Source organism: Peromyscus californicus, unplaced genomic scaffold (assembly GCF_007827085.1).
Source record: "Peromyscus californicus insignis strain IS unplaced genomic scaffold, ASM782708v3 Scaffold_5__1_contigs__length_169319896, whole genome shotgun sequence".
NCBI classification, from domain to species: domain Eukaryota; kingdom Metazoa; phylum Chordata; class Mammalia; order Rodentia; family Cricetidae; genus Peromyscus; species Peromyscus californicus.
Window position 1 is genome coordinate 105,483,975 of NW_026294573.1, and position 26,586 is coordinate 105,510,560.

Here is a 26,586-nt window from a genome sequence, read left to right on the forward strand (position 1 = left end):
GACCTGGGCTGCAGGTAGTTCATTTTTGTGTCCTTTAAGACTGATTTCTGCCGGGCGGTGGTGGCGCACGCCTTTAATCCTAGCACTGGGAGGCAGAGCCAGGCGAATCTCTGTGAATTCGAGGCCACCCTGGGCTACCAAGTGAGTTCCAGGAAAGGCGCAAAGCTCCACAGAGAAACCCTGTCTCGAAAAACCAAAAAAACAAAAAGACTGGTTTCTGTTAGAGGTCAAGTGAACTGGGGTTGGGGTAGGTATAGGTTCATTCTCTGATATATGAAGCTATTTTTCTTCCCCAATTATAGATACTCATGCTATAGACACGGATAACATTAATAAGAGGTATGCCTTTAATCCCAGGCAAAGGCATGTGGATCTCTGTGAGTTTGAGGCTGATCCTGGTGTACATCATAAGTTTCAGGCCAACCAGGGTTACATAATAAGACCCTGTCTCATCCCCCCACAACAAGCCTAAAGGAGATAAATTCAATAGGCGGGCTCTTTTTTGAGTTTAACCTGGAGTTGTTCTCCACGTATGTGCATTGGCGGGTTTCCTGGGGTTCCCTATTTTGACACCATTTTACTGGAACAGGCCAGGAGACATTTTATAGTTAGTTTATTCCTTTGATATTTACCAACTACTTGCTGTGTAGTGTAGAGACCTATGGAAATGATTAAAACAGATTTTTTAAAAGGTTGATAGCCTGGTGATGCCTGTAATCCTAGAATTTGAGAGCTTTTAGTAGGAATAATTGAGTTCAGGGCCAGCCTGAGTTACATAGTGAAATCCTGTCTCAAAAAACACCCTCTCCTTTTTTCCCCTCAGTCTTCATAAAATTAATTAGAAGTTAATTAGACTATCAATATATGTCTCTGGCTTTAATAAATTCTCCTTCCTCCAGCAGTGAAATTACATCCACCACTATGCTTTGCTCTAAATTTGTGTTTGTTTTGTGTTTTTCAAGACAGCATTTCTCTGTGTAGTCCTGGCTGTCCTGGAGCTCACTCTGTAGACAAGACTGGCCTTGAACTCACATAGATCTTTCTGGCTCTGCCTCCTGTGTGTTGGGATTATAAAGGCATGTAGCACCACTGCCCATCAGCCTGGCTTTACATTTAATTGAAATTATTTTATCTATTTATTGTTTGTTGTATGCACATGCCATGTACACACGTGTAGTAGCTCAGAGAACAACTTTGGGTTGTCTCTTTCTCTCCTTCCACCATTTGGGATTGAACTCGGTCATCAGGGTTGGCTGGAGCCTTTACCTAGTAAGCCATTTCACTAGCCCTATTTTTAAATTAAGGTTAATTGGGTGATAGCATTAAGAATGAGAAGTAAAGTATTTTATGTAATGGAAAATGTATAATTTGGTGTTGGGGATTGAATCATGGGCCTTAACTTGAATTCTTACTTAGCCTCATCTCGATCTCTTAAATAATACTTTATTTTTTGAGATAGGTTCTCATTATGTAGCCCTGGCTGACCTTCAACTCACAGAGCTTTGCCAGCCCCTGATAGCCAAGTGCTGGGATTAAAGGCATGGGCCACCACACCTGGCCTTATATAATACTTTAGTAGTGTTATATAGAACATTGTATGTGAGGAAATAAATTCAGAGACAGGTGGAGATAGGGGAAGGGATATGGTAAATTTAAATGCACTGCAAAGGAGGCCTCACTGGGAGCTCATGGGAGTTAAGTAGCCACTAAAAAATGAAGGGAGTTAATGAGACCAAGATCTCCTGTCAAGGTTCTCTATGGTATGAAGCCATTAAAGCCAGTGTGAATATGAGAAGTAGGAGTCTGTGCTTGCCTCTTCTGGGTAGTACACTAAAGAACCTGTCTTTCATTGTACCTTTTACAAGGATACTGTGTATGTCTGTGCCTGTGTCTGTCTGTCTGTCATCTATGTGATATTACTGTTTTGTTTTCCAGCCTTTATTTTATTTTTTATTATTATTATTATTTTGTTGTCATTTTTCCGAGACAGGGTTTCTCTGTGTAGTCTTGGCTGTCCTGGAACTCACTCTGTAGACCAGGCTGACCTTGACTTGTCTATGCCTCCCGAGTGCTGGGATCAAAAGGCATGTGCCACCACTGCCCGGCATTTACCAACCTTTAACTTAACTAAGGAGTAAATTCTGTTATGGTTGTTGCATAATGAATGTTGATTTTGTTGTTACTGTTTAAAGAAAATTTATTTGATGGGGGCAGATCCATATAGATAAGGTCTCTCTATGTAGATTGGATGTCTTGTAGCTCCATAAATAGACCAGACTGGCCTCACAGAGATCCTGCTTCTGCATCATGAGTACTGGGATTAAAAGCATGTGCCACCATGCTCAGCACCATGTTGTTTTAATTTCACTTTTATATCTGTGATTGCATGTGTGGCCATTCAGTTTTTTGTGGTCCCCCCCTCCCCCAACTAGGTCTCAGTGTGTTGTCCAACAGGCCTTGAATTCATGATTTTCTTGGTTCCACCATCCTAGTGATGGAGAAGTGTTTGGTCACGTGCTTCCAGTTTTGTGCCACTTTTTATTTTTCCAGTTTTCTAAATGTTGTTTCATTCTAACCTGCTGTTTGAGAGAGGGTCTCACTTGAAGACCAGGCTGGCCTTCAACTTAGGGGATCAGAGGAGAGTGCAGCCATTCCTGGCTTTTTTTTTTTTTTTTTTTGTTCATTTTTGCACTTGGTTTTGTAAGTGCCAAAAAAGTTTGGTATAAAGGTTTGGAAATGAAAAGTTGACATTTCTGCTTTTTTCTGTTTAGTCAAAGGTGAAGAGAATGGAATTGATTGCAACCAAGGAGACAAACCTTCAGAGCGGGGCAAGCGGACCCGAGGCAGAGGTAAGGGAGAATGAACCAGATGGAATCCTGGGCACAAGAGGAGAAGGCAGGCTGGTGATTTGCTGGGTTTTGAGAATGTGTGGAAATGCATTATGAAGGAATGTCATCCTCTAAGATGGCGAGATGTAGCTACTGATGCCTGTGACAGACGCGTTGTGATTTTGTGTTTACATTTTACTTTGGTTCTGTTGTTTTGGTGTTGAAGATTGAGCCCTGTGCCTGTCCTTGATAAGAATGTGCTCCACCACTGAGCTACACCCCAGACCCTAGAATCCTATTGTTATAGTAAGGTATGGTGGTTCCAGGTGTAATCCCAGCACTTGGGAGTCAGGCAGGGGCCTGGAGAGTTCTGCTATACTATGCAAGAATAGCTTATCCTTTATTTTGGGGTTTTGTGGAGGGTTTTCTTTGTTTTTTGTTTTTTTCTAGACAGGATTTCTCTGTGCAACCCTGGTTATCCTGGAACTTATATGTAGACCGGGCTGGCCTCAAACTCAGATCTGCCTGCCTCTGCCTCCCAAGTGCTGGGATTAAAGGCATACACCACCATGGGGCATTATTTATTTAAAATGTTTTATGTGTATGGATATTTTGCCTGCATGTATTTCTGTGTGCCATGTGTATGCAGAGTCTGTGGAGGGCAGAAGAGGGCATTGGATGCCCCTAGGGACTGGTGTATAGTTGGTGAGAGCTGCCATGTGGGTGCTGAATGGAGATGGAACTCCTCTGGTAGAGAAACCAGTGCTCTTAACTACTGGGCCACCTTTCCAGCGCTTGTGATTTTTATTTTTATTTTTTGTTTTTTTGAGACAGGGTTTCCCTGTGTAATAGTCCTAGCTGTCCTGGAACTTGCTGTATAGACCAGGCTGGCCTCTGCCTCCCATGTGCTGGGATTAAAGCGGTGCACCACCACCACCACCACCACCACCACCACCACCACTACCACCACCACCACCACCACCCAGCAACTTGTGTTTTTGTTTGTTTGTTTGTTTTTAAAAAGGTCTCATACTACAGTCTAGATTGGTTAGGAAGTCTCTATGCAGCCCTGATTGGCCTGAAACTCTCTGCTTGATTAAATCATTCAACTTACATATATATATATATATATATATATATATAAATACCACTATATTCCACAATTGTGTTTTTTAAAGGATTTGGACGTGGCAGAGGCAGAGGGGCAGGAAGGTTCTCTGCTCAAAGCATGGGGTAAGTCACAGCCATCCTATTGCTGTAGTTATTTCCTAGTTATTCTAGTTTCTCTCCCTCTGACTTGTGTGTAGTTAGAGCATTGCTGTTTCTGTAGCTATTAAATCAGGGCTCTGACCTTTGCACTGCTGGCAGTTTTGCTTGAATAATGCTTCATTGGGATAGTAGATGTTCTGTACTTTGATGCGTAGCATCATCCTCTCCTCTAGCTAGCACCCCTCTCCCCGTGAAGTTACTAAAATGTCTACAGACACTGCCAAAGGTTCCCTACGGAGCGGGCATGTGTGTATAATCATTCTCGGTTGCCTAGTTGAAAGCCAGCTAAATCCCGTCACTGTACACGAAATATGTTTATGTATAAATAATACTTTTATCCCAAATGATAGTAGTAAAGGCTGACCGTTCTAGGAAGGTGTCATAATTAGCTACTATTATTTCTAGGATTTCTTTTTCTCATTGTTTCTTTTGTGTGTGGCAAGACAACTCAAATATCGATCCCCAACCTTTAAACTCATAGCTTTTCTATTTACTTCCTGTGTTTATTGTAACATTTCTATTTATTTTGTTCTTCATTAATCACCAGTATCATGATGCCTTATAGCTGTTCAGTTAGGATTGAATTATCTTATTTGTATTTTTTTTATATCTATTTTGTATTTGTGAACATACACTTGGCATCCATATGGAGTCAGAGGACAACTTTTGAGAGGCATCCTTTCCACCATTGTGTCCCATGATTGAATTTAGCCTGTCAATCTTGGCAGCTAATGCCTTTACCTGCTGAACCATCTCACCAGTTAGGATTTTAATGAAAATACAGAGAAGTGCGGAACATTTCTTTAGCTATAGCTGTACATGAAGAAGAATATAACTCCATTCAAAGGCAAGGTTAGGGCCTTGGAGGGTTCAGTGGTTAAAGAGTACTTGTTGCTCTTGGAGAGGACCTGGGTTTGGTCCTAGCACCCAGCTGCCATATCGTGGCTCACAGCCATTTGTAACCCCAGTTTCAGGGGATCTGATGTACTCTTCTGGATCCCTCTATGAGCAGGGGCATGTGCATGATATATATATATATATATATATGCATGCAGGTCAGACACTTGTACATATAAAATAAAAATAATGGCACAGCTGGGCAGTGGTGGCACATGCCTTTAATCCTAGCACTTGGGAGGCAGAGCCAGGTGGATCTCTGTGAATTCGAAGCCAGCCTGGTATACAGAGCGAGATCCAGGACAGGCACCAAAAACTATACAGAGAAACCCTGTCTTGAAAAAAACAAACAAACAAACAAAATGATGGCACAGACTCTTCCTTAATCCCCAGCACACTAAGGCAGAGGCAGGCAGATCTATCTCTGTAAGTTCAAAGCCAGTTTAGTCTATATAGCAAGTTCCAGAACAGCCAGAGTGACATTGAAAAACCTTATTTCAAAAAACTGACTTGCCCTGAATAAACATGCCAAGCTTAGAGTCTGACATGAGGGAAGGAGATGGGTTAACTCTTGATATATTACTTCTCATTGGAAGTCTTTTAAAGCTGTATTATTTCGTGTGTGAGCCTTGAGTGTGCAATTGTGTTCCATGTGTAGGAGGGTACCTATGAGGTTTCCCTCTGAAATTAACAAGTTACACAATGCATTGAGAGTGTTTGTCCACTTTTTTGGTCTTTGGAAACGGTTTCTCTTAGGTACTGGAGTTCCGGGCCATTTTTAACAGTCTTGTGGGTCCTGCAAGAGCAGCAAGTGATCTTAACCACTGAGCCATCTCACCCACCTCTTCATTGGAAACTTTTACTGGTGTTCTTTCTTGGCTGGAAAAGTTTCAGGTCTCATAACTACTTAGGATGCCAAAGACCAAATTGTAGAAACTTGAGGATCATTTATAAGAGTAGATAGATGATCCTAAAGTAGCCTTTCCTTTGTAGAAGATAGGCAAGCTTGGCTGGAGATGTAGTTAATAGAGTGCCTCCCTAGCACAGGCAAAGAGAGCTCTGGGTTCAGGCCCTTGCACATCGTAAAACAGGAGATGCTGGCACAAACTTGTAATTCCAGGAGTATTGTTATGAGGTATCCACCAAAGAAAACTACCCAGACATGGTTTCAAGTCAATAGCAAGTCTGTATTAGCTAGCCAGCAACTACTCTAGGTGTTTGAGACATATTGCAGCTCTGAGCCTTTGTCAGGCTGAGCTTTTAAGCACAAAAACCACACCCTGGGTTGACATACATCAGTTAGCAAGAACAGTTAGCCAAAAGTAGAGCTACAGAAGCCAAAAAGCAAGGTTGGTACATTTAGGGTGTTTCCCAGAACTGTGGACTTTGGTTGCTTCTTTCTTAAGGATTTATTTATTATTTATACAACGTTCTGCCTGCGTGTATGCCTGCAGGCCAGAAGAGGGCACCAGATCTCATTATTGATGGTTTTGATCCTCCATGTAGTTGCTGGGAATCAAACTCAGGACCTCTGGAAGAACAGCCAGTGCTCTTAACCTCTGAGCCATCTCTCTAGCCCCCAGAACTGTGGACTTTGGGTTGGGAGTTTGTTACTGTTTTGGCAGGGGTTGCTGCCTGTGTGCTGGTTTCCAAGGCCTGAATGATACTTCCATCATGGTATCAGTTGTATTAGGTCTGCGGGCCTGTTACAGTATCAGAAGTTCAAGGTCATCCTCAATTACATAATGAGTTTATAGGCAGCCTGGGATACATGAGACAGATCCTATTTTCAAAAAATGAAAAAATGGGGTGGTGGTTCATATCTCTTAATCCTAGTACTTGGGAGGCGGAGGCAGAGGCAGGCATATTTATTGTTTTGAGTTTGAGGCTTGCTAGCACTGCATAGTGAGACCCTGTTTCAAAAACAAAAAACAAGACATTTGTATCATTGCGCCTAATGGTTAAAGGTGCTTGTTGCCAGGACTTGTGACTTAAGTTCCGTCTCTGAGACCTTTTTTGGTAGAGGAGGGAACCTGTTCCTGAAGGCCGTTCTCTGATCTCCATAAGTGTGCTGTAGCACATGTGAATCACCACACACTAAATAAAAAATGAAGAAATCTGAATCAGGCTGTCGTGGTGGCATAAACCTTTAATCCCAGCATTTGGGAGGCAGGCAGATGTCTGTGAGTTCAAGGTTACCCCTGGTTTACTTACTCAGTTCAAGGACATCCAGGTCTACATTGAAAAACAGTCTCAAAACAAAACAAACAAAATCTTCCTTATAGGGGCTGGAGAGATGGCTCAGCAGTTAAAAGCACTGGCTGCTTATCCAAAGGACCTGGGTTTGATTCCCAGCACCCACCAGCAGCTTACAAACATCTGTAACTGCAATTTAAGGGAGGCTCTGATCAGGGCACTTCCAAGTATGTGGTTCACAGACAAAACACCCATACACATAAAGTAAAATAAAAATAAATGTTTACAAAATATCTACATCACACCGGGCGGTGGTGGCCCACGCCTTTAATTCCAGCACTCAGGAGGCAGAGCCAGGTGAATTTGTGAGTTCGAGGCCAGCCTGGTCTACAGAGTGAGATCCAGGGCAGGCACCAAAACTACACAGAGAAACCCTGTCTCGAAAAACAAAAACAAAAACAAAAAAAAAAATCTTTATCACAATGGCTTAAAGAGTTGGCTGCCATCAAAGAGGAGGAGCAGGAGGAGGAGGAGGAGGAGGAGGAGGAGGAGGAGGAGGAGGAGGAGGAGCAGAGGCGGCCGAGGCCTTTTACAGCAGCCCTTCCAAGGAGCTTGAGCTTATTTGGTTTGGACTATGTTTTACTTTTTCTTTTTTGTGTTTAGAGACAGGGTCTCTCAAGGTTGCTTTGGCTGGCCTGATGCTTGCTGTGTAGACCAGGCTGACCTTTCTATCAGAGACCTGCCTGTCTTGCATCCCCAGAGCTAGATTATGGGTGTGTGCTACCACACCTGGCCAAATTTGGAATATTTTTGTACACAAACTTTATTTTGTGATTTTGAAACTTGCTTTAGTTTCTGTTTGTTTACTTCAAACCCCAGGACATTCAACCCTGCAGACTATTCAGAGTCTGCTTCTACAGATGGCTGTGGGACAAAGTTGGTAGTTTGGGAAGCTGCCCAGAATGGTACAGATGAAGGTCCTGGTAAGTGTTTTGTTTTTGTCTTAAATCTTTGTTTTGTTCTATGTCTGTATTTAAGAAATGGTCTCACTACAGCCTGAGTTGGCCTTGAACTTTCAGTGATCCTCCTGTCCCATAGTCTAGAAGTCTGGGATTTCAAAACTTAGCCATCACACCCATCTTCAGAGACTTCTTAGTATTTCTGTCTGTCTGTCTGCCTGGTGGGAGGAGTGCATGTGAGTTTGGGTTCCACATTCCTAGAGCAATTTCAGGTGCTGTGATCTACCTGACTTGGATGCTGGGAACTGAATGCAGGTCCTCTGGAAGAGAAGCAGACATCCTTAACAGCCCCTAGAGATGGTTTTAAAGCGTTTTGCTATCTGAGTGTGGTGAGGCATGAACTGTATTTAGCTCCCTGAGTCCAAGTCAGGTATATGTGCTTAACCACTGAGCAATCTCTCCTGCTCAGCCTTTCCTTTTCAAAGTGAGATGAAGTTCTGTTTTATATCTTAAACTGGCTTTGAACCACCGATCTTCTTATCCCAGCCTCTGAAGTGCTAGAGTTACAGGCATGTGCCACTACTTGCAGCTAGAAGAGTTTAAGATTTATTTTTATCTTTTATGTTTATTGGTGTTTTTTATGCATGTATATCTGGAAACCACATGTGTGCAGTGCTTGAGTAGGCCAGAAGAGGCTGTTGGATTCTCTGGACTGGAGTTGTAGGTGGTTGTGCAATGCCATTTGGGCGCTGGGGATCATCCTCTGGTCCTCTGGAAGAACAACCAGTGCTCTTAACTGCAGAGCCATCTTTCCGTCCCTAAGAGATAAGAAAACTGCTTAGTGTTCTGTGTTGTGACTGCTAAAAGTTAGAATTTGTTTGTTTGTTTTGCTTTTTTGTTTATCCAGACAGTGTTTCTCTGTGAAGCAGTCTTGGCTATCCTGGAACTCACTCTGTAGACCCGGCTGGCCTTGAACTCACAGAAATCTACCTGCCCATGCCTCCTGAGTGCTGAGATTAAAGCTGTTCGCCAGTACCACCTAGCTATTTATTTATTTTGTTTTTTTGTTTTGTTTTGTTTTTTCAAGACAGGATTTCTCTATGTAGCTTTTGGAGTCTGTCTTGGAACTCACTTTGCAGACCAGGCTGGCCTTGAACTCACAGAGATTCACCTGCCTCTACCTCCTGAGTGCTGGGATTAAAGGCCTGCCTGCGCCACCACTGCCTGGCTGTGGTTTTTGAGGCAGGGTTTCTCTGTGTAGTCCTGGCTCTCCTGGAACTTGCTCTGTAGACCAGGCTGGCCTTGAACTCAGATCCACTTGCATCTACCTATTGAGTAGCTGGGATAAAAGGCATGTACCACCATGCTCAGCTTTTTGAATTGTTTTCTGGAATATATAAGTCAATAGTTGTTAACTATTTGTTTACTTAGAGATCCTCTGATGACTAATTCCTGGTAGTCTAACTACAGAAGCTTTATTTATAAAAAACATAATTATACAATAACAGTGAATTAATTATAGCCCAATGCACAGAAGTTATAAACCTGGAAACAGCAGCCTTTCGTGGTGGCACACAACTCTAATCCTAACATTTGAGCGGTAAAGGCAGGGTGCTTTGGAGTTGAAGGTCAGCCTTGCCTATGTGATTAGTGTAAGGCTAGCCTGGACTATGTGAGACCCAGTCTCAAGCAAGCAAATACATTCTATAATACATTGAACTATCTCAGAAGCTTATGGTCTAGAAATGAATCTACAGAGAAGACAAAAGCTATTTAGAAATATTTGTAAAGACCTAGTGTAGATGTAACCAACTGTCTTACTAAATAAGAAACACAGAACCAATGCAAAGAAGAACGCCAAGAGGTCAGAGCTAAGAGCTAAAACCTTACCCTTCCTCCTGCGGTGGTCCTACCTCTCTGAAAGAGAGCTACTTCCTGTGTTAAAGTCTTTATATAGACTTTCTGTTCTGCCTTCTCATTGGTTGTAAACCCAATCACATGACCGCCTCGTCACTGTCTGTCTGTACAGACCTCCAGGTCTTCTATGGTTGGTATTGAGATTAAAGACATGTGTATCCAATGCTGGCTGTATCCCTGAACACACAGAGACTTACCTAGCGCTGCCTACCAAGTGCTGGGATTAAAGGTGTGTACCACCACTGCCCAGCTTTCCTATGACTTGCTAATATCTCTGACCCCTGGGCAACTTTATTTAGCAACATACAAATAACATTTTAGTACAAATAAAATATCACCATAACGTAGTATTCTGGTGTGGTAGAATTTAGGCTGAGGTAGAAGGACCACAGAATGGAGGACAGCATGGAATCTGTAGTGAGACCTTGTGTCTTAGTCAGACTTTTCTTCTTTGTGATAAAATACCTGAAAAATAAGAGAGGAGTGATTTACTTTAACACAGTTTCAGTCTGTAATGGCTGACCTTTTTTTTTTTTAAAAAAAAACTTTCTGAGACAGAGTCTTCTCTATGTAGACAGGGCCTGCCTTGAATTTACAGAGCATCACCTACCCCTGCCTTCCAAGTGTCTTGATTAGAGGTGTGGGTTACCATGCCTAGCCCTCTTTGTGGTGTTTTTTTTTTTTTTTAAATTTCATGATGAGGCATTAACATCATGACAAGCCAGGCATAGAGGAACTAGCTTGTCACCTCACGATAGCCAGGAAAGAGTGACTCTGGAGAGTTTATAGCTCCCAAGGTCACACTGACTCTAGGGGTCCACTTCAGTTAAGTTTCATTATATTCCAGCATATTGACTCACCTGGGAGCAACCCTTCCATACACGAGTCTTTTAGAGAACATGCCATATACTAACCATGGTAGTCTGTCTTGAAAAGAGAGACCCCAAAACTTTTCAAAAATTACTAGTGTAATTGATGCTACTTAATGAGACATCTCAAGGGAAAGAATTGGTGTCATACATTATAGATAATATCAGAACATAGTTCTATGCCCTGGGGTTGTAGCTCAGCTTGTAGGTGTGATGTCCAACACCATTTCTTATAGGAGAAAGATAAATTTATATCAACAACTTTGAGGTTCTGTGTGCTTTTGTTACTATAACATTTTGAACAAGCTGTTAGAAAGTATTTTAAAACAGAAAAATGATAATATCATTTATCTTAGCAGTGAAGGGTTTGCTTACCATACACAAAGCCCTGGTACCACCACTACCAAAAGAGACTGGCCAGAGAGATGGCCCAGCCATTAAGAGCATTTAATTGCTCTTCCAGAGAATTCTAGTTTGAGTTTCAGCACCCACACCAGGCACTTTACCCTGCCTGTAACTACTTCCTGCAGGAACGGGGTACACATACACATTTAAAAACAAGGGAAGAAAGGAAGAGAAATAAGTGTGTGTGTGCTTGCAAATACATATATGCAGTTGGAATTTAAGTGTGCTAAACGACCAAAGCCCAGTCTTGGGGAACACATTTATATTCTCAGCAATGTGGGAGACTGAGGATTGAGGTCAGGACAGTCTGGTTTACCTAGAAGACTCTGTTTTTAAAGTCAGACAAACCAACAAACAACCAAACAAACAAAGGGCTGAAGAGATTTCTCAGTGGTTTAGTGCACTTGTTGCTCTTAGAGAAAACCTGGGTAGAGTCCCAGCACTCACAGGGTAGTTCACAACCATTCAAAAATCCAGTTGCAGGGGACCTGACATCCTCTTTTGACCTCTTGGGCACCAGGCACATAGTATATGTTCCTACATGCAGGAAAATATTCATAATAATTCAATAATTTTTAGGGGCAGAGCAAGTTGAATTCTAATAAATGCATATACATTTGTAACCATAATTAAAATTGAGATGATATTTTTCTAGTAGCAATAAACAATTACAAGTCAAATAAAAATGGATCATTATTTTAAAACTAGCATCTTTTATGGCTGGGGATTTAACTCAGTATTAGAGTGTGTTCCATGTGCAAGGCCCTGGGATGTATCCCTAGCATTGAAGAAGTAAAACATACATAATGGATGTGAAAGATTGATTTGTTTGTGGAGAACATCTAGCATAGTTTCTACCAAAGGGGGGCATGCTCAGTGTTCTTGAGTCGGAGTTCTCATCCTTGCTGCCACCTCCTTTCCCCAGGGTACTGATAGGTAGCTTCAGCATGGGTACTACTTCCCATCTTAGCAGGCTTTGCCTTCATTCTAAAGACATGGAAGAGAATTTATGGTAATCCAAACAATTGTGATGAAGCAACCGAGAACTCAAGAGCTTAATCTTAAATTACAGTAATAGGCAGCATGGAGCTAGCAGAAGCCTATCATGGCTTGACACTGTAGCCTAGCGGGAAGCATGAGTCTTTTGTCTAGCTCATTGGGGCGAGGATTTTGACATTTCAGGGCTATTCACTATAGTGAATAGAACGGAGCAACCCCGAGTGGGAAAACAGGCCCAAGTAAGGCCGACACATATTTCACAAAGAAGACAGGAGCAAATCTTACCTGCTTTGGGCAAGGCAAAGATTATGTATAAAAATCTCAGTGAGCATGAATCCTTAAGAATTTGTGTGTATGGGCATGGGTGTGGGTTCTTGTGCCCATGTGTACACCTGCAGAAACTAGAACCGTGGCACCATGGGTCTTCTTTACCGCTCTCTACCTTTTTCTTATTGTGTGAGTGGGTGTGAGGAGGTCAGAAGACTTTCCACCCATGGATTCCAGGAATAGGCTCAGGACACCAGGCTTAACAGCAAGCCCCAATAGTTTAATGTATAAATTAGGCATAGTAAGACATTTAACAATTAGAACTAACTAATGAAGTCAAAACTGTAAGGGTTATATGAATGTGGTTGATGTTTTGTTTCTAGAATTTTCATTTAACATTTTTGGGCCTTGGTCTCTGCATGCGGAGGGGTTGCTGTAATAATGAACTATTTTGTGTGCTGACATTGCTCTTGTTTTCATGTGCTGTAAGCCTTCCTTTTACTTTGGTCCACAGAAGGGATAGCAAAGCCTCACAGTATATCTCAGGAGCTGCCAAATAAAAGTTCTTATGGACTCAAAGGTATGATGAATATTTTGGTTTGAAGTTTTGCATAGTTAAGAATCATACAGAGCCGAGTATGTCATTTCCTGGTAGAGTGCTTGAAAGCCCAGGTTTGACCCCAGCACTGCAGGAAGTGGGTGTGGTGCAGGTTGAGGAGAGTTTGAGGCCAGACTCAAAAGAAAAGAAATACACCTTTGAGCCAGTCAGGTAATGGTAAAGGCACGTGTCCCCAATCCTGATGCCTTTAATCCTGGGGACCCAGAAATAACATGGAGGGAACTGACCCTTACAAGTGTCCGCTGACCTCCACATTCATGCTGTGGCAGGTAGACCTCTGAGTTCAAGGCCAGCCGTGGGTTACATAGGGAGTTCCAGGACAGCCAGGGCTGTATGGTAAGACCCTGTCTCAAAAAACCAAAAAGGCCGGGCGGTGGTGGCGCACGCCTTTAATCCCAGCACTCGGGAGGCAGAGCCAGGTGGATCTCTGTGAGTTCGAGGCCAGCCTGGGCTACCAAGAGAGTCCCAGGAAAGGCACAAAGCTACACAGAGAAACCCTGTCTCGAAAAACGGAAAAAAAAAAAAAAAAGGAAAGAAAGGGATGGAGAGAGATGGGGGGGAGGGAGGAAGAGAAGAAGGAAGGAGATTGGTTGTGTCTTTTTATAAAATGAGTGTGTGTTTACTTTGTTCCTATGGCTCTTTCTTGTACTCCTTGCTCCTGGGCTTTTAGTTTTTGGCGTGCTAGGACTGAAGCCAGAGCATTGCACATACTGTTCAGACACCTTACCAGTGAATTAGATTCTCAGCCAGCTCAACCCAACATACTGTTTCGGGCTGAAAATAATGTTATCAAAGTTATCCCATAGGTTTGGGGGTATAGGACCATAGACTGAAATTGGATTATTTGCATGAAATTCTTACTGTAAAGTTTAAATGTTCTAGAATTGGTAAGAGTCTGGGCTCAGTCAGGTGGTGGTGGCAGCAGCAAACGCCTTTAATCCCAGCACTTAGAAGGCAGAGGCAGGCAGGTCTCCATGAGTTCGAGGCCACAGCCTGGTCTGCAGATCGAGTTCCAGGACATCCAGGGCTACACAGAGAAACCCTGTATCAAAAAACAGGGCAAAAAAGAGTCTGAGTTGCCCGCCCTCCTAGCCAGTGAGCGGCATTTTTATACTGCAAGCTATTGCACCATATGCCTCTGGCTTTCCCACCTGTTTCTCAACACACCAATTCATGGTTTCTCCTGCCTACTGCTATCATCACACATGATGTCTTCCTGTTTAGAAACATACTCAGTTTCTCACGGCCTCCTTTTGTGTTAATTTTAAAATTATTTCCTGCTCCTCTGAACTTAGAATAGGATGACAGTTATGGTAATGACATTGTGTGAACTTTGTTGGGAACTCTGTAATATAGCTAATATTTTTTAACCTTGTTCTCTAAATCTGATAATAGTAATCTACGTGATATAGGGCCTGGTGCAGATTTGCATTAAAATAATGTTCCTTTAAATTTTTATCTTCTCTTTAAACTGTAATTATGTGCTCATGTGGGTTCACATGTGGGTACACATGCATGGAACCGAGGTCAAATTCAGGTGTCATTTCTTAGGAGCCGCACATCCCTTTTGTGTTTTGAGACTGGGTCTCTCACTTCGGAGCCTCCAGTGGGCTAAGCTGGCCTGCCAGTGTGCCTCGGGGAGCTTCCTGTCCCCGCCTCCCAAGGATCAACATGTGCCGTCATACCCAGCTTATTTGTTTGTTTGTATGACCTGTGCAGGGAAACATACCCAAAGTAAGCACTCGGAGTCTGGGGGAGGACATCAGGTACCTTCCTCTACTGCTTTCCAGCGCATTCTTACTGAACCAGAGGCACACTGATTCAGCCGTGCTGGCTGAACTCTGGTATCCACCTGTCTCCATTCCCCGTCACTGGGTTGGCCATGCTCGTGAGTTACTGGAAATCAAGCTCCGTTCTTCAGGCTTGGATAGCCGCCAACTACTCTTCCCGTCCCTGTCCCCCTAGCCCCTGAATACTTTTTTTTTTTTTAATAAGTCATGGTTCTGCTGGGCGGTGGTGGCGCACGCCTTTAATCCCGGCACTCGGGAGGCAGAGCCAGGCGGATCTCTGTGAGTTCGAGGCCAGCCTGGGCTACCAAGTGAGTTCCAGGAAAGGCGCAAAGCTACACAGAGAAACCCTGTCTCGAAAAACCAAAATAATAATAATAAGTCATGGTTCTGAGAATTGTTTTCAAGTCCTCATGCTTCCTCGTACAGTGAGCACTTCACTGACGAGCTAATGAACTCTCTAGCGCCTTTTTTTTCAGTACCAGAAATTGAGTCTTACACATGCTAGGCAAGCACTCTGTCCTGCCCTGTGTTCCATCTTATTTGTCTATTTTAGATTGTTGGTTTGACATAGTCTTCCTACATAGTCCTAGCTGTGCTGCAACTGTGTATATACACTAGGGTGGTCTCGAACTCACAGAGCTCCCTCCTGAAGGGTATTCTACCATATCTGGCTATTCTAGTTCTCAGTTATAAAATAATGTGTATCATAAGGAATAAATCTGTTGTTGATCGTCTTTGTTTTTTATTTATTTATTTATTTGAGCATGTTTGCATTTTCTTACAGCAGAATTGCTAAAATATTTCTTAAATTGCAGTTTGAGGCATTAATTAGATTTAAGCATTTAGTTCTGGGTATTTTATATAGAATCATTTTTTATTTTTACTAAGATTAGAATAGATTTAAAGAAATCATGTTTCTTGGATTGTTAAGTAAATTACTAATGAGATGAATTGTTTTTCTTGCATAATACACAGAATCATTGGTAATATGGTTGACCTGTGCTGGGCCCTTTTTGTTCCCTGTCAGGTGCCTGGAAAAATTCTGTGGAAGAGTGGACAACAGAAGACTGGACTGAAGATGTAGGTGTCTAGTGTCCATTCCGACCTTTCTTCCTCTCAGTGTGTCATGGCTGCTCTCAGGAAAAGCCCAGAGCTCTTCATCTCATTATGTCTGCTGCTCCCACTGCTCCCGCCGCTCCCGCCGCTCCCACCCCTCCTAGCCCTCTAGGTGGCCCTAAGAACTCTGCTGTCTGAAAAGGTCACCAGTCAAATATGTCTTGCTTTGTATTGTGCAGACCAAGAGTAAAGATTTTCCTCTTGAACTTTCCATACAGCTTTCTGAAACCAAAGTGTTCACTGCTTCATCTGTTCCAGCAGAGAACCACAGCTCACCTGGGCAAAGGTAAAGCGGTTTTTTCTGGGTTTTCTTTTTATCTTTTTTTCATTCAGAGCCTAATTGAAATTTCATTTGTTTTAGGGCAACTGTTTCGTGTTTACTCAGATCTTTGAGTTTCTCTCCTTCCTCTATCTAGCCTGTACTTCCCCTGCCTGCAGCACCCATATTCACTCACGTCTTATTAGTGTGTCCAAGGGTGATTGAATGACGTGTTGTTGGGATTTGTTAGCAGCTGGCTGGAGAGTATACTAAACCTAGTTATAATGCATAGTTAGTCTCTAGTAAAGTTTTGTTTTTGCCCTTGAGACAGGGTCTTACTATGTAGCCCAGGCTAGCTTAGAACCTAGAGATCTTCCTGCCTCTGCCTCTGGAGTTCTGGGTGTTATATTACTATTCCTGGCTAAAACAATTTTTTCATTTAAAGAATACACTTACTGCATTAATTCTTTGGTTTCTCCATGCACTTGTTTAGGTGGTCTCTATCCTGATTCAAACTAGTCATTTTAAATGGGTATATTAATTATAATGTGCTAAATTCCAGAAAAAGGAGGCCCTTTGAGGTTAATATTCTCTGTGTGTATAAGGATGCAGGTATGTAGAGGCTAGAGGACAGACAGCCTTGTGTTGTCTTTCAGAGGGGCTGTCCACCCTGAAAAAACATTGTTTTACATTTATTTATTTTTGTGTGTTTGTGCACATTGGTGCATGTGCACCATGCCCATGTGCCATAGCACTGTTGTGGAAGAAATCAGAGGAAAACCTGTGGCATTCACTTTTGTCCATCCTGTGGATTCCGGATTTCAAACTAAGGTTTTCTGGCTCGGCAGTATCCACCTCTACCTGATGAACCTTCTTGCTGGGCCCAGTGTTTTTTGTTTTTTGGAGATAAGTTTCTCAGTGGCTGGGAACTATTAAGGAGGCTAGGCTGGCCTTCCCAGCACACCTAAGAGTCAGTCCATCTGTCCTGTCCTCTCCAGTGCCACCAGGCCCTGTATTTTTCATACAGAGTCTAGAGATCAAACTTAGATCCTTGGATTTGCTAGGACATCTCTTGACTGATGGTCTGTGCAGCCCTGAGGCTAATGACATTCTTAAACCTGGATTGGATGGTCAGGCTTGGTAGTTAATACTGCTTGTGATCCTAGTGTTCCAAAGGCTGAGGCAGAAGTGTCATGGGTTTAAAGATAATGTGTGCTATAGTGAGACTGGTCAGAAATGAATGTATACATGGCAGAATTACCTTATTTCCTCTTCGTGATTTTGCTCTGTAGTCTAGGCTGGTCCCACAGCAGTCCTACTGCCTCGTACTCTTCCCCTAGGCTTACAGATGGGGGTTACCATACCAGGTTTTAGCTGAATTCTTACTGAATCGTACTTTTCACAGTAATTCTAAACACCTTTGAAAATGATTTTAAGGGTCTGTGTGACTGACTCCTACACAGTCTGTTCTCTGACCTTAATACAAGCATGCAAACGTGTACACACATGCTCTAAAGGTATTTAATTTTAAAACAAAAAAATTTTAAATGCTGGAAGGCAAATTTGAATCTGGCTTCTCAAAAACAAGCTAAATGAGGCAGTTAGAACTTTATTATAGGAGAGAAAGATGCATACACCTCCATTGCATTTATGACTAAGTGAAAAATGACTAATTTACTAGTGGTACTTTAATTTCTTAGAAAGATAATCGAGAGAGCTGGAAAGGTGGATCGGTGGTTAAGAGCACTTATTCTTGCATAAAACCCAACTTAGATACTAGCACTACCATGGCTACTCATAGTGGTCCATAACTCCAGTTCACGGACCTGTCACCCTCTTCTGATCTCCACGGGCACCAGGCACACATGTGGCACATAGATACACCTGCAAGTGAAACACCACATAAAATGAATAAATATGAAAAACAAGATAATGGATTTAGGCATGATGGGGAATACCTTTAATCTTAGTGTTCAGGAGTGGGAGGCAGAAGGAGTTCAAAGCAAGGCTTATATACAAAGTAAATTTGAGGCTGACCTTGACTACCTGAAACCTTATGTTAAAAAACCCGAACATATCCAGGCAGTGGTGGTGCGCACTCCTTTTAATCCCAGCACCCCAGAGGCAGAGGCAGGTGGATCTCTGTGAGTTGGAGGCCAGCCTGGTCTACAGAGTTCCAAGACAGCCAGAGCTGTTACACAGAGAAATCCTGTCTTGAAAACCCAAACAAACAAAAAACCCAACCAAAATGATAAACAACAAAACACACACACACACACAAACACAAACAAACAAACAAAAAACCTTGCTGTTTTGGACAAGCCAATGCCTTCCCAAATGCTCTGCTCAACACAGCTAATCAGATGGCACCAGGGACTGCAAACTCCACTGCTGCCAGTGACTATTCTCCCTAGAGTTTGGCCGCTCCATTCTGTTTCAGTATGATGTGCTTTTGTGCTTACTTGTTTGTAATAGGGTCTCACCTTGTAACCCTGGCTGTCTGGGAACCAAGTAGACCAGGCTGGCCTCAAACTCAGAGATCGACCTGCATCAGCCTCCCAATTGCTGGGATTAAAGGTATGCGCCACCATGCACAACCTCATTCAGTATGGGGTCTTCAGGAAGGCGCCCGTTAGCAAGTCCTCAAGACTTCACGGCTCACACCTTGCAGTTTGTCCTGACAAGGAGTGAAATGTGGCAGTAGGTCCTCGTCCAGGAAACAATGATGTGATGATTTCCAAGCACATATCTGATGATTCCGTGTGGAGCTCAGCTACTGAGTTTCCTGGGCTGAGATGAAAACTTCTTCACTTGTCAGTGACCAGTAACTGGGATGAAGATTTCCTCCTCCTTCTCTTCCTCCTCCTCCTCCTTATTTTTTTTTATTGTGTATGTGCATTGGATTTCTATTTTGGGGTGTAGGTGTGATGTGCTCCCACACGAGCGCAGGTCAGAAGACAGTCCACGAGTGTTGGTGTTCTCCTTCCACCATGTGGGTCCCTGCGGCTGAACTCGGGCTGTTAGGCTTTGTTTGGTGGCAGGCGTCTTGACTCTCTAAGCCACCTCACTGGTCAAAACTGTGGACTGCTTGTATGTCCTTTTATTTATTTTTGAGACAGGTTCTCTCTACATAGCTCTGCCTGTCATGGAAGTAACTTTGTAGACCCGAGATCTGTTTGCCTCTGCCTCCTGAATGCTGGGATAAAAAGTGTGTGCCGCCATGCCAGGCTCGAGTGCTTTTACAGAAGATCCTGCAGTACTGGTTCTCACTTGAGTCTTACTAACCTTTTGGAGTAGAACGTGCTTTGATTCTGGTAGTGTTGCAAGTTTTATTAGCACTATATGCAATATACATAACTGACTTGTTTCACTGGAGTTGGGATATCATGTATTAGAACACCAACTTAGGTTTTAGATTATTAGCCTCAAAATTGAATTGGTTTCAGGAGAGTAAAAATGGTTGTGTATAAGGAAAAGAACATGGCCTAGCAGCGTGCTCTGTATGAGGAAGAAAGCCTGAATGATTGAACTCCCCAGACCCTGTTTCACTGACGAGGTGAGAGTTTCAGTTAGAGAACTGTTTTGAGCAAGACTTTGAAAGGACTCATGGAGTACCATCCTGGGCAAACCTTTTGCAGCTCCCACTCTACTGGGTAAGTCATCCATGTGGCAGGCAGTGTTTAGCCCAAACTTCATTTTCTTGAGTCCATGCTTTTGGTCAGGGTGATGGGGGCATTATACAATACTTCGTTACACTGGGTAATGGTGTTGCATGCCTTTACAGGCTGATCTCTGTGGGTTCAAGGCCAGCCTGGTCTACAGAGCTAGTTCTAGGATAGCAAAGAAACCCTGTCTTGAAAGTCTGTGTTAGTTTGTTATTCCTTTATTATTAAATATTTTAGAGAGAAAATTATACATGGTTAAATGTGTTATGGGATAGAATACACAGTTTATATGGATATTTCAGATAAACTTAAGACTTAAAAACTCTGCCATGGTTGAGGTCTTGATGCTTTAAGAATATCGATTCACTCTGTTTCAAGAGAATTGAAGCTGTGGGTGGTGGCACACACCTTTAATCCTACCACTGAGGAGGCAGAGGCTGGGGGAACTCTTGAGTTAGAGACTAGCCTGATGTACATAGTAACACTCTGTCTCAAAGCAAACATAAATCAAAATGTTGAACAGAAAAAAAAAGAAAATTGGAGAAACATGAGCTCAAGTAATGGTGTCTGTAAGACATTGCAGTTCCTCTTGGGGTGTCATTGGAACCCCTCAGTGCCTGTTTCTAAGTTGCAGTTCTCTCTGCCTTCGTAACCTGTTTGGTGACTGCTCAGCTTCTCTTTTAATCTTTCTGAAACTCCATTGTCCACTGGTTTTGCTTATTCAATCTCTGGCTAAATTTTCTTTATATTGATTTGCTCTCCAGTTTGCTGGCTGGTGCAACTTGCTCCTGACAGCTGATTGCTCCTTTGTCTCTCCTCTGCTTAGCATTGACCTGGTGGCCTTGCTGCAGAAGCCTGTCCCTCCCACTCAAGCCGCAGAAGCCAACTCCTTTGAAGCATCCCAGCAGCAGGGCTTTGGGCAAGCACTCGTCTTCACAAATTCTCAACACAACAATCAGACGGCACCAGGGACTGGTGGCTCCACTTCCGCCAACGCCTATCCGCCTCAGAGCTTGGTAACTCATTTTATTTCAAGTTGGGGTCTTCAGGAAGGCGCCCGTTAGCAAGTCCTCAAGACTTCACGGCTCACACCTTACAGTTTCTCCTGACAAGGAGTGAAATGTGGCAGTAGGTCCTCGTCCAGGAAACAATGATGTGATGATTTCCAAGCACATATCTGATGATTCCGTGTGGAGCTCAGCTACTGAGTTTCCTGGGCTGAGATGAAAACTTCTTCACTTGTCAGTGACCAGTAACTGGGATGAAGAGTTCCTTCTTATTAATGATTTTTTAAAAGCTTTTCTTTCACTTCTATTTATTATGCGTGTACTTGAGGGTAGGCCGTGTGTACACCATGACCCCCTTGAAGAGGTCAGAGAGCTTGTAGGAGTCAGTTCCCACTCTGTACTGTTGGGCCATCAGGGCAGCCCAAGGGATTATGTTCTCCTAGATTTCGTTTCAAGGTCTGTTTGTGTATTGAATATGTTCTAAAATTTTTGTTTTCAAATTGAATAAAATGCAGATGTTTGTCTCGTCTGTCCAGGTGTGCCTACTTGGCACTCTACTCCCTGAAATACACTCCCTTCTCTTCAATTGCCAAGTAACACGACAGAGGTCCTTACTTCAGTGTTATGTTTTTCTTCAAATAGTGCCACCCACTCATAGAGAGGCGTAGTGACTGTGACTCCTCAGTGCTTTTGCAGTGACTTCCATCGATCAGGAAGAATTCTGGGATTGGTAGTGAAGAAGACAGGCGGGTGGGGCTGTAAGCTTGGAGTGCAGCCTGTGAAGGAATGCAGCTGCAGGAGGATGGCTGAAGTCTGTTGTAATGCAAAGTAAATACAGAGGAAACTCTAATGTGTGCTCCCTCTGCCTTCCCGTTAGCTGCTGATGCAGTGTTTCTAACTTTAGAGTCTCTATGTGGTCACTGAGGCCAAGATGGAGCTCGACCATCAAGTCTGTTGATACTATAATCAATAGCTCGAGACACTATAGTGAAAGCTGTTTAGCATTATATTAGAGCCATGGCTCTAAAAGTTGCTACTATTTATAATCATTGGTGAAATTAAATAACAACTTACTACTACTAATAGTAAAAATAGGTTAACATAAGGCAGAATGAGACAGTGTATTAGGACTTGGACTCTATCTTATTGGTTCAGTGAAGTAGATGGAATTGAGACTGTCCTGTTACAGAGAGCAAAGCAGTGGCTGTAGAGAAAAAGTATTTGATAGTAGCTGGGATGGATGGTGGATGCTGTGTCAGTAAGAAGACTAGCACTTGGGTAGACTTACACCAGATGGACTTGAGCAGGGCTTTGATGGCAAAATAACATTGGCACAAATGTGCTAAGAGGCAGGAGCTGTGATTGATGGGCCAAAGCTGCCCATGACCTAGTGTATTTTTCTCAAGTGAAGAACTCTGAATTTTCTAACTGGGCTATTCCACACCTTAGAATACTGATAATAGCCAGGCATGATGGTGCATGCCTTTAACTCCAGCACTCAGGAGGCAGAGGCCCGAGGATCTCAAGAGTTTGATGCCCAAAAAAAAAAAATTTTTTTTTTTTCCTCTCCTTTGATTTAACTTCTGTAAGATACACACACTCAGGCTGGAAAGATGGCTCATATATTATTCCCCCGGGCATTTGAGTAGCAGAAAGTTCATTCCTAAAAACCTAAGTTTAGGGCTGGAGAAATGACTCAGTGGTTAAGAGCACTGGCTGCTCTTTGAGAGGTCCTGAGTTCAATTCCCAGCATCCGCATGGTAGCTCACAACCATCTGTAATGAGATCTGGTGCCCTCTTCTGGAGTGTAGCCATACATGCAAACAGAACACTATAATAAATAATTCTTTAAAAAAAAAAAAAAGAGTCTCTGGAGGAGGGAAGCATTGTTGTTTTTTCTTACTTATAGAGATTGACTGGTGTTCTTAGTGATCTGAAGAAGGTGAGCCCAGTACCGTCAGGGCATTTCTTCAGCTTCCTGCAGGTTTTATTGTCTGGCATTAGAATGTGAGCTTCTGACATTCACTTCAGTTTAACATTGCAGGGAACGCTCAGAACTGACCTCCGCTATTCCTGTTATTAGAGAGAACTACTGTTCACAGGTTATAGAAGTTTTGTGTGTGGTCTGTCCAGCATACTTTTGTCATTTAGTGGTTTGTTTCTTAATAGTTTATTTTTGGGTTGGAGAGAAGGCCCAGATGATAAAAGCAGTTACTGCTCTTACAGAGGACCCAAGTTTGATTCCCAGCAGGCATGAATTAAAATAATAAATGGAACTAATAAATAAAACAATTAAAATTTTTTTTCAAGATTGTAGTAAATGTTTTGGTTTCTTAACCTCACATCAGAACCAGGGAGGAATGCCGCTTTATTTTGTTGATTGTGAAGGCATAGTTGCATTTTCATGTACTTACTGTTCTCTAAAGCAAGGATTGCCTGTTCAGATGATCCGAGGTGAGTCCACTGTGTTTGCAAGCCTGAAGTGAAAGAAAGCTCAGGGCTTGCTCTCTTTCCCTGTCTTCACAGTCATCCGTCCTGGGCTCGGGATTTGGAGAGCTGGCCCCCTCAAAGATGGTGAATATCTCCAGCTCCCAGATTTTAGACAAGTTGAAAGCACCCAGTTTGAGCCCATTCGCGGCCACGTCAAGTGCACAGCAGAACAGTACAAGTCCCCCGGCCACTACTGCTTCTTGGGACCTCAAGCCTTCAGTATCCCAGTCCTCAGTCCTCAATCATTTTGGTAAGTATGTGTTCTGAGCTGCTTTAGTATATTGAGTCAGTCAGCAGAACATGTTCTATGTGAACAGTATGGAGGAACTTATACAGGGTCTCCTGGAATCCATGCAGCTTTGGAAAATGGAGTGAGTTGTCTTACTGTCCAGTGCCTACATTTCTTTGTTGTACAGTTAACAGGAGTAGACAGATTCCTGGCTAGAAGGGCAGAAATGTTGTATGGTAGTTCATGCCTGAAATTCCAACAGGCAGGAGAGGGGAGGGAGGAGGATCACCACAAGCCTGAGACCAACCTAATACAGAGGAAGAAGCTGCTTGCTGTGGGCCTGCTTGTTAACATGCCTTGATCTCCGAACTTGGGAGGCAAACTGGTCTCTGTCAGTTTGAGGACCTCAGCTGGTCTGAGTTGTAGGACTATATAATGAGAGCCTGTCAAAAAATTAAAAAACAAAACAAAACAGGAAAACCAAGCAATTGGGACTAGAGGGGTGAATGAGCGAGTCCTGGCTGATCTTTCAGAGGACTTAGGTTGGAATCCCACCATCCATGGCCTTGCTCAACAACCGTTTGTAGCTCCAGTTTCAGGTAATCCAGTGCCCTTTTCTAGCCTTCGTGGGCACATCACACAGGACACAGATCTGCTCGTAGGGAAACAGCTACTTACACACATAAAAAGTATAATTACTTAAGCAAGTAGGCAACCAAACGAAAAGACAAAAGATAAGTAAATGCGTGGTAGGGGAATATAAACATTAGTTTGCAACACTGACTAAGGACGCTTAGGAGTAATATGGAGTGTCGCGCAATCACTTTCTAAGGGTGTGGGGGTGCAGCTCCGAGGTAGAGTGCTTGGTTGCTGTGTGAGGCCCTGGGTTTTAACCATACACTACAGAGGGAAAGAAAGCCCATAAGAGCTAAGATGCATCCTCATTCAGTCATTTTGTGGAATCCATCATGATTTGGCCAAGGTTTACTTTCTGCTGTAGAGGGAGCATGTGTAAACTTGATGTTTTCTGCACAAAACTCCCACCGAAGTCCCCTTTTGACACTAAACTGTCATTTCCGGTTACAGTCCTGTGAAAGCTTGTGGGAGAGAACAGTAGGGGTTGCTTCAGTTCTGGAGTTGTTTGCAGGTTTCTCTGCTTCATGAAATAACTTGCCATGCTCAAAAGTAATGTCTGTGAGGGCTACTCCTTCAGCTCTCTTGGAAGCTGGATTCATAGCCCCCTTTTCCTGACAGAGCGTAGTTACAGATTTGCTAAGGAAACAGATGTTAAGCACAAACCATGTTGTTTGTATAGACCTTCTAGGACAGCAAGCCACTCTTCCTGGGTAATGTGTTGACACCTTGTGCCTACCACATACAAACGTTGATGTTGGATCCAGCCAGCATTCAAACACACCATCAGATAATAGCTATAAGCCTCTCCTGTTATCTTTTCCTTGCATAATTAATAACTTTATGGATAGAAGCACGTTATTTTGTTTCCATGTTCTCTATGAAGCCTAACTTTTTGGTACCATGCCTCATTCTAAGTTGAAAATGAACTCATTTAAATAGGATGTGCTACTTTAATTTTTTAAAACAAGGCTGTGTTGCCCAGGCTGGCTTTTAACTCACAATGCTCCTGTCTCGGCCTGTGACATTCTAAGATTATAGGCATGCATCCTAACACTCAGGTAGTCTGCATTTCTTTTCTTTTCTGTTTTTTGAGCGGGGTTTCTCTGTGTAGTCCTGGCTGTCCTGGAACTCGCTCTGTAGCCCAGGCTGGCCTCAAACTCACCTGCCCCTGCCTCCCGAGTGATGAGATTAAAGGTATATGCCACCATCACCTGGCAGTTTGCATTTCTTTTTCATGATTTCTATTCAATAAAACTAGAAAAGATTTTTTTTTTTTTTTTTAAATTGCAATTGGAGCCAGGCAGTGGTGGTACACACCTTTAATCCCAGCACTCAGGAGGCATAAGCAGACAGATCTCTGAATTCAGGGACAGCCAGGTAGGTCTACAGAGTGAGTTCCAAGACAGCCAGGACTACACAGAGAAACTCTGTCTCTCCTCACCCCCGCTCCAAAAAAAGAAATACAATTGGCATGTTCTAGTAATTGATCTGGTTGTATTGAGAAAAGTGTACTAGGTTCATTCATTATCATTTTGTTTTTAATAGCTCATCCATATAATACCAGTATGAAAAAGTAGACTGTATATGCTGAGTTCAGTGCCCTAAAGATGAGGGATGATGTTCTCTGCACATTAAAATGAAGGAGCCTTGGCTGGGGAGCGGTGGCGCACGCCTTTAATCCCAGCACTTGGGAGGCAGAGGCAGGCGGATCTCTGTAAGTTTGAGGCCAGCCTGGGCTACAGAGTGAGTTCCAGGAAAGGCGCAAAGCTACACAGAGAAATCCCGTCTCAAAAACCAAACAAACAAACAAACAGGCACCAAAACTACACAGAGAAATCCTGTCTCCAAAAACCAACCAACCAAACAAACAAACGGAAAAAAAAAAAAAAGAAGCAGCCTCTGAAAAGGAAATGAAGATCTATAATTACGTCTGTGTGTTTTTGATAGTCAGGAATGAGAGCAGCAGTGGAAAGAGTTGTTTGTCACCCATGGACTGTACAGTTTGTAATATTACCCATAATGTGTCGTAATCAAAATAGTTTGTAAAGGTAGGTACCAAATTGATGGCTGGGGAGATGGCTCAGTTTGTGCAGTACCTGATGTGTAAGGAGGAACATCTGTGCTTGGCTTCTCAGCACCCACGTCAAAGCTGGGTGCAGTGGTGCACAT

General features: G+C 42.9%; 1 protein-coding gene and 2 non-coding genes across 5 annotated transcripts in view; all 3 read left to right on the forward strand.

Annotated features, from left to right (window-relative positions):
- The window catches only part of Ubap2 (ubiquitin associated protein 2), an 89,007-nt gene that overhangs the window by 48,986 nt on the left and 13,435 nt on the right, over positions 1-26,586 (forward strand). For 2 of the 3 annotated variants that reach the window (XM_052718468.1, XM_052718469.1), the window contains 8 exons: positions 2,772-2,849; positions 4,007-4,061; positions 8,070-8,173; positions 13,121-13,186; positions 16,043-16,095; positions 16,350-16,417; positions 20,882-21,071; positions 23,589-23,802. In XM_052718468.1, the coding sequence (XP_052574428.1) occupies positions 2,772-2,849; positions 4,007-4,061; positions 8,070-8,173; positions 13,121-13,186; positions 16,043-16,095; positions 16,350-16,417; positions 20,882-21,071; positions 23,589-23,802 (828 nt within the window). The remainder of the gene's footprint in view (positions 1-2,771; positions 2,850-4,006; positions 4,062-8,069; positions 8,174-13,120; positions 13,187-16,042; positions 16,096-16,349; positions 16,418-20,881; positions 21,072-23,588; positions 23,803-26,586) is intronic. The other variant, XM_052718470.1, reaches the window with a different exon arrangement.
- LOC128098097 (small nucleolar RNA SNORD121A) lies at positions 19,101-19,181 on the forward strand. The gene has a single exon (XR_008214124.1). It is a non-coding gene; the product is annotated as a small nucleolar RNA SNORD121A (small nucleolar RNA).
- Positions 21,194-21,274, forward strand: LOC128098098 (small nucleolar RNA SNORD121A). The gene has a single exon (XR_008214125.1). It is a non-coding gene; the product is annotated as a small nucleolar RNA SNORD121A (small nucleolar RNA).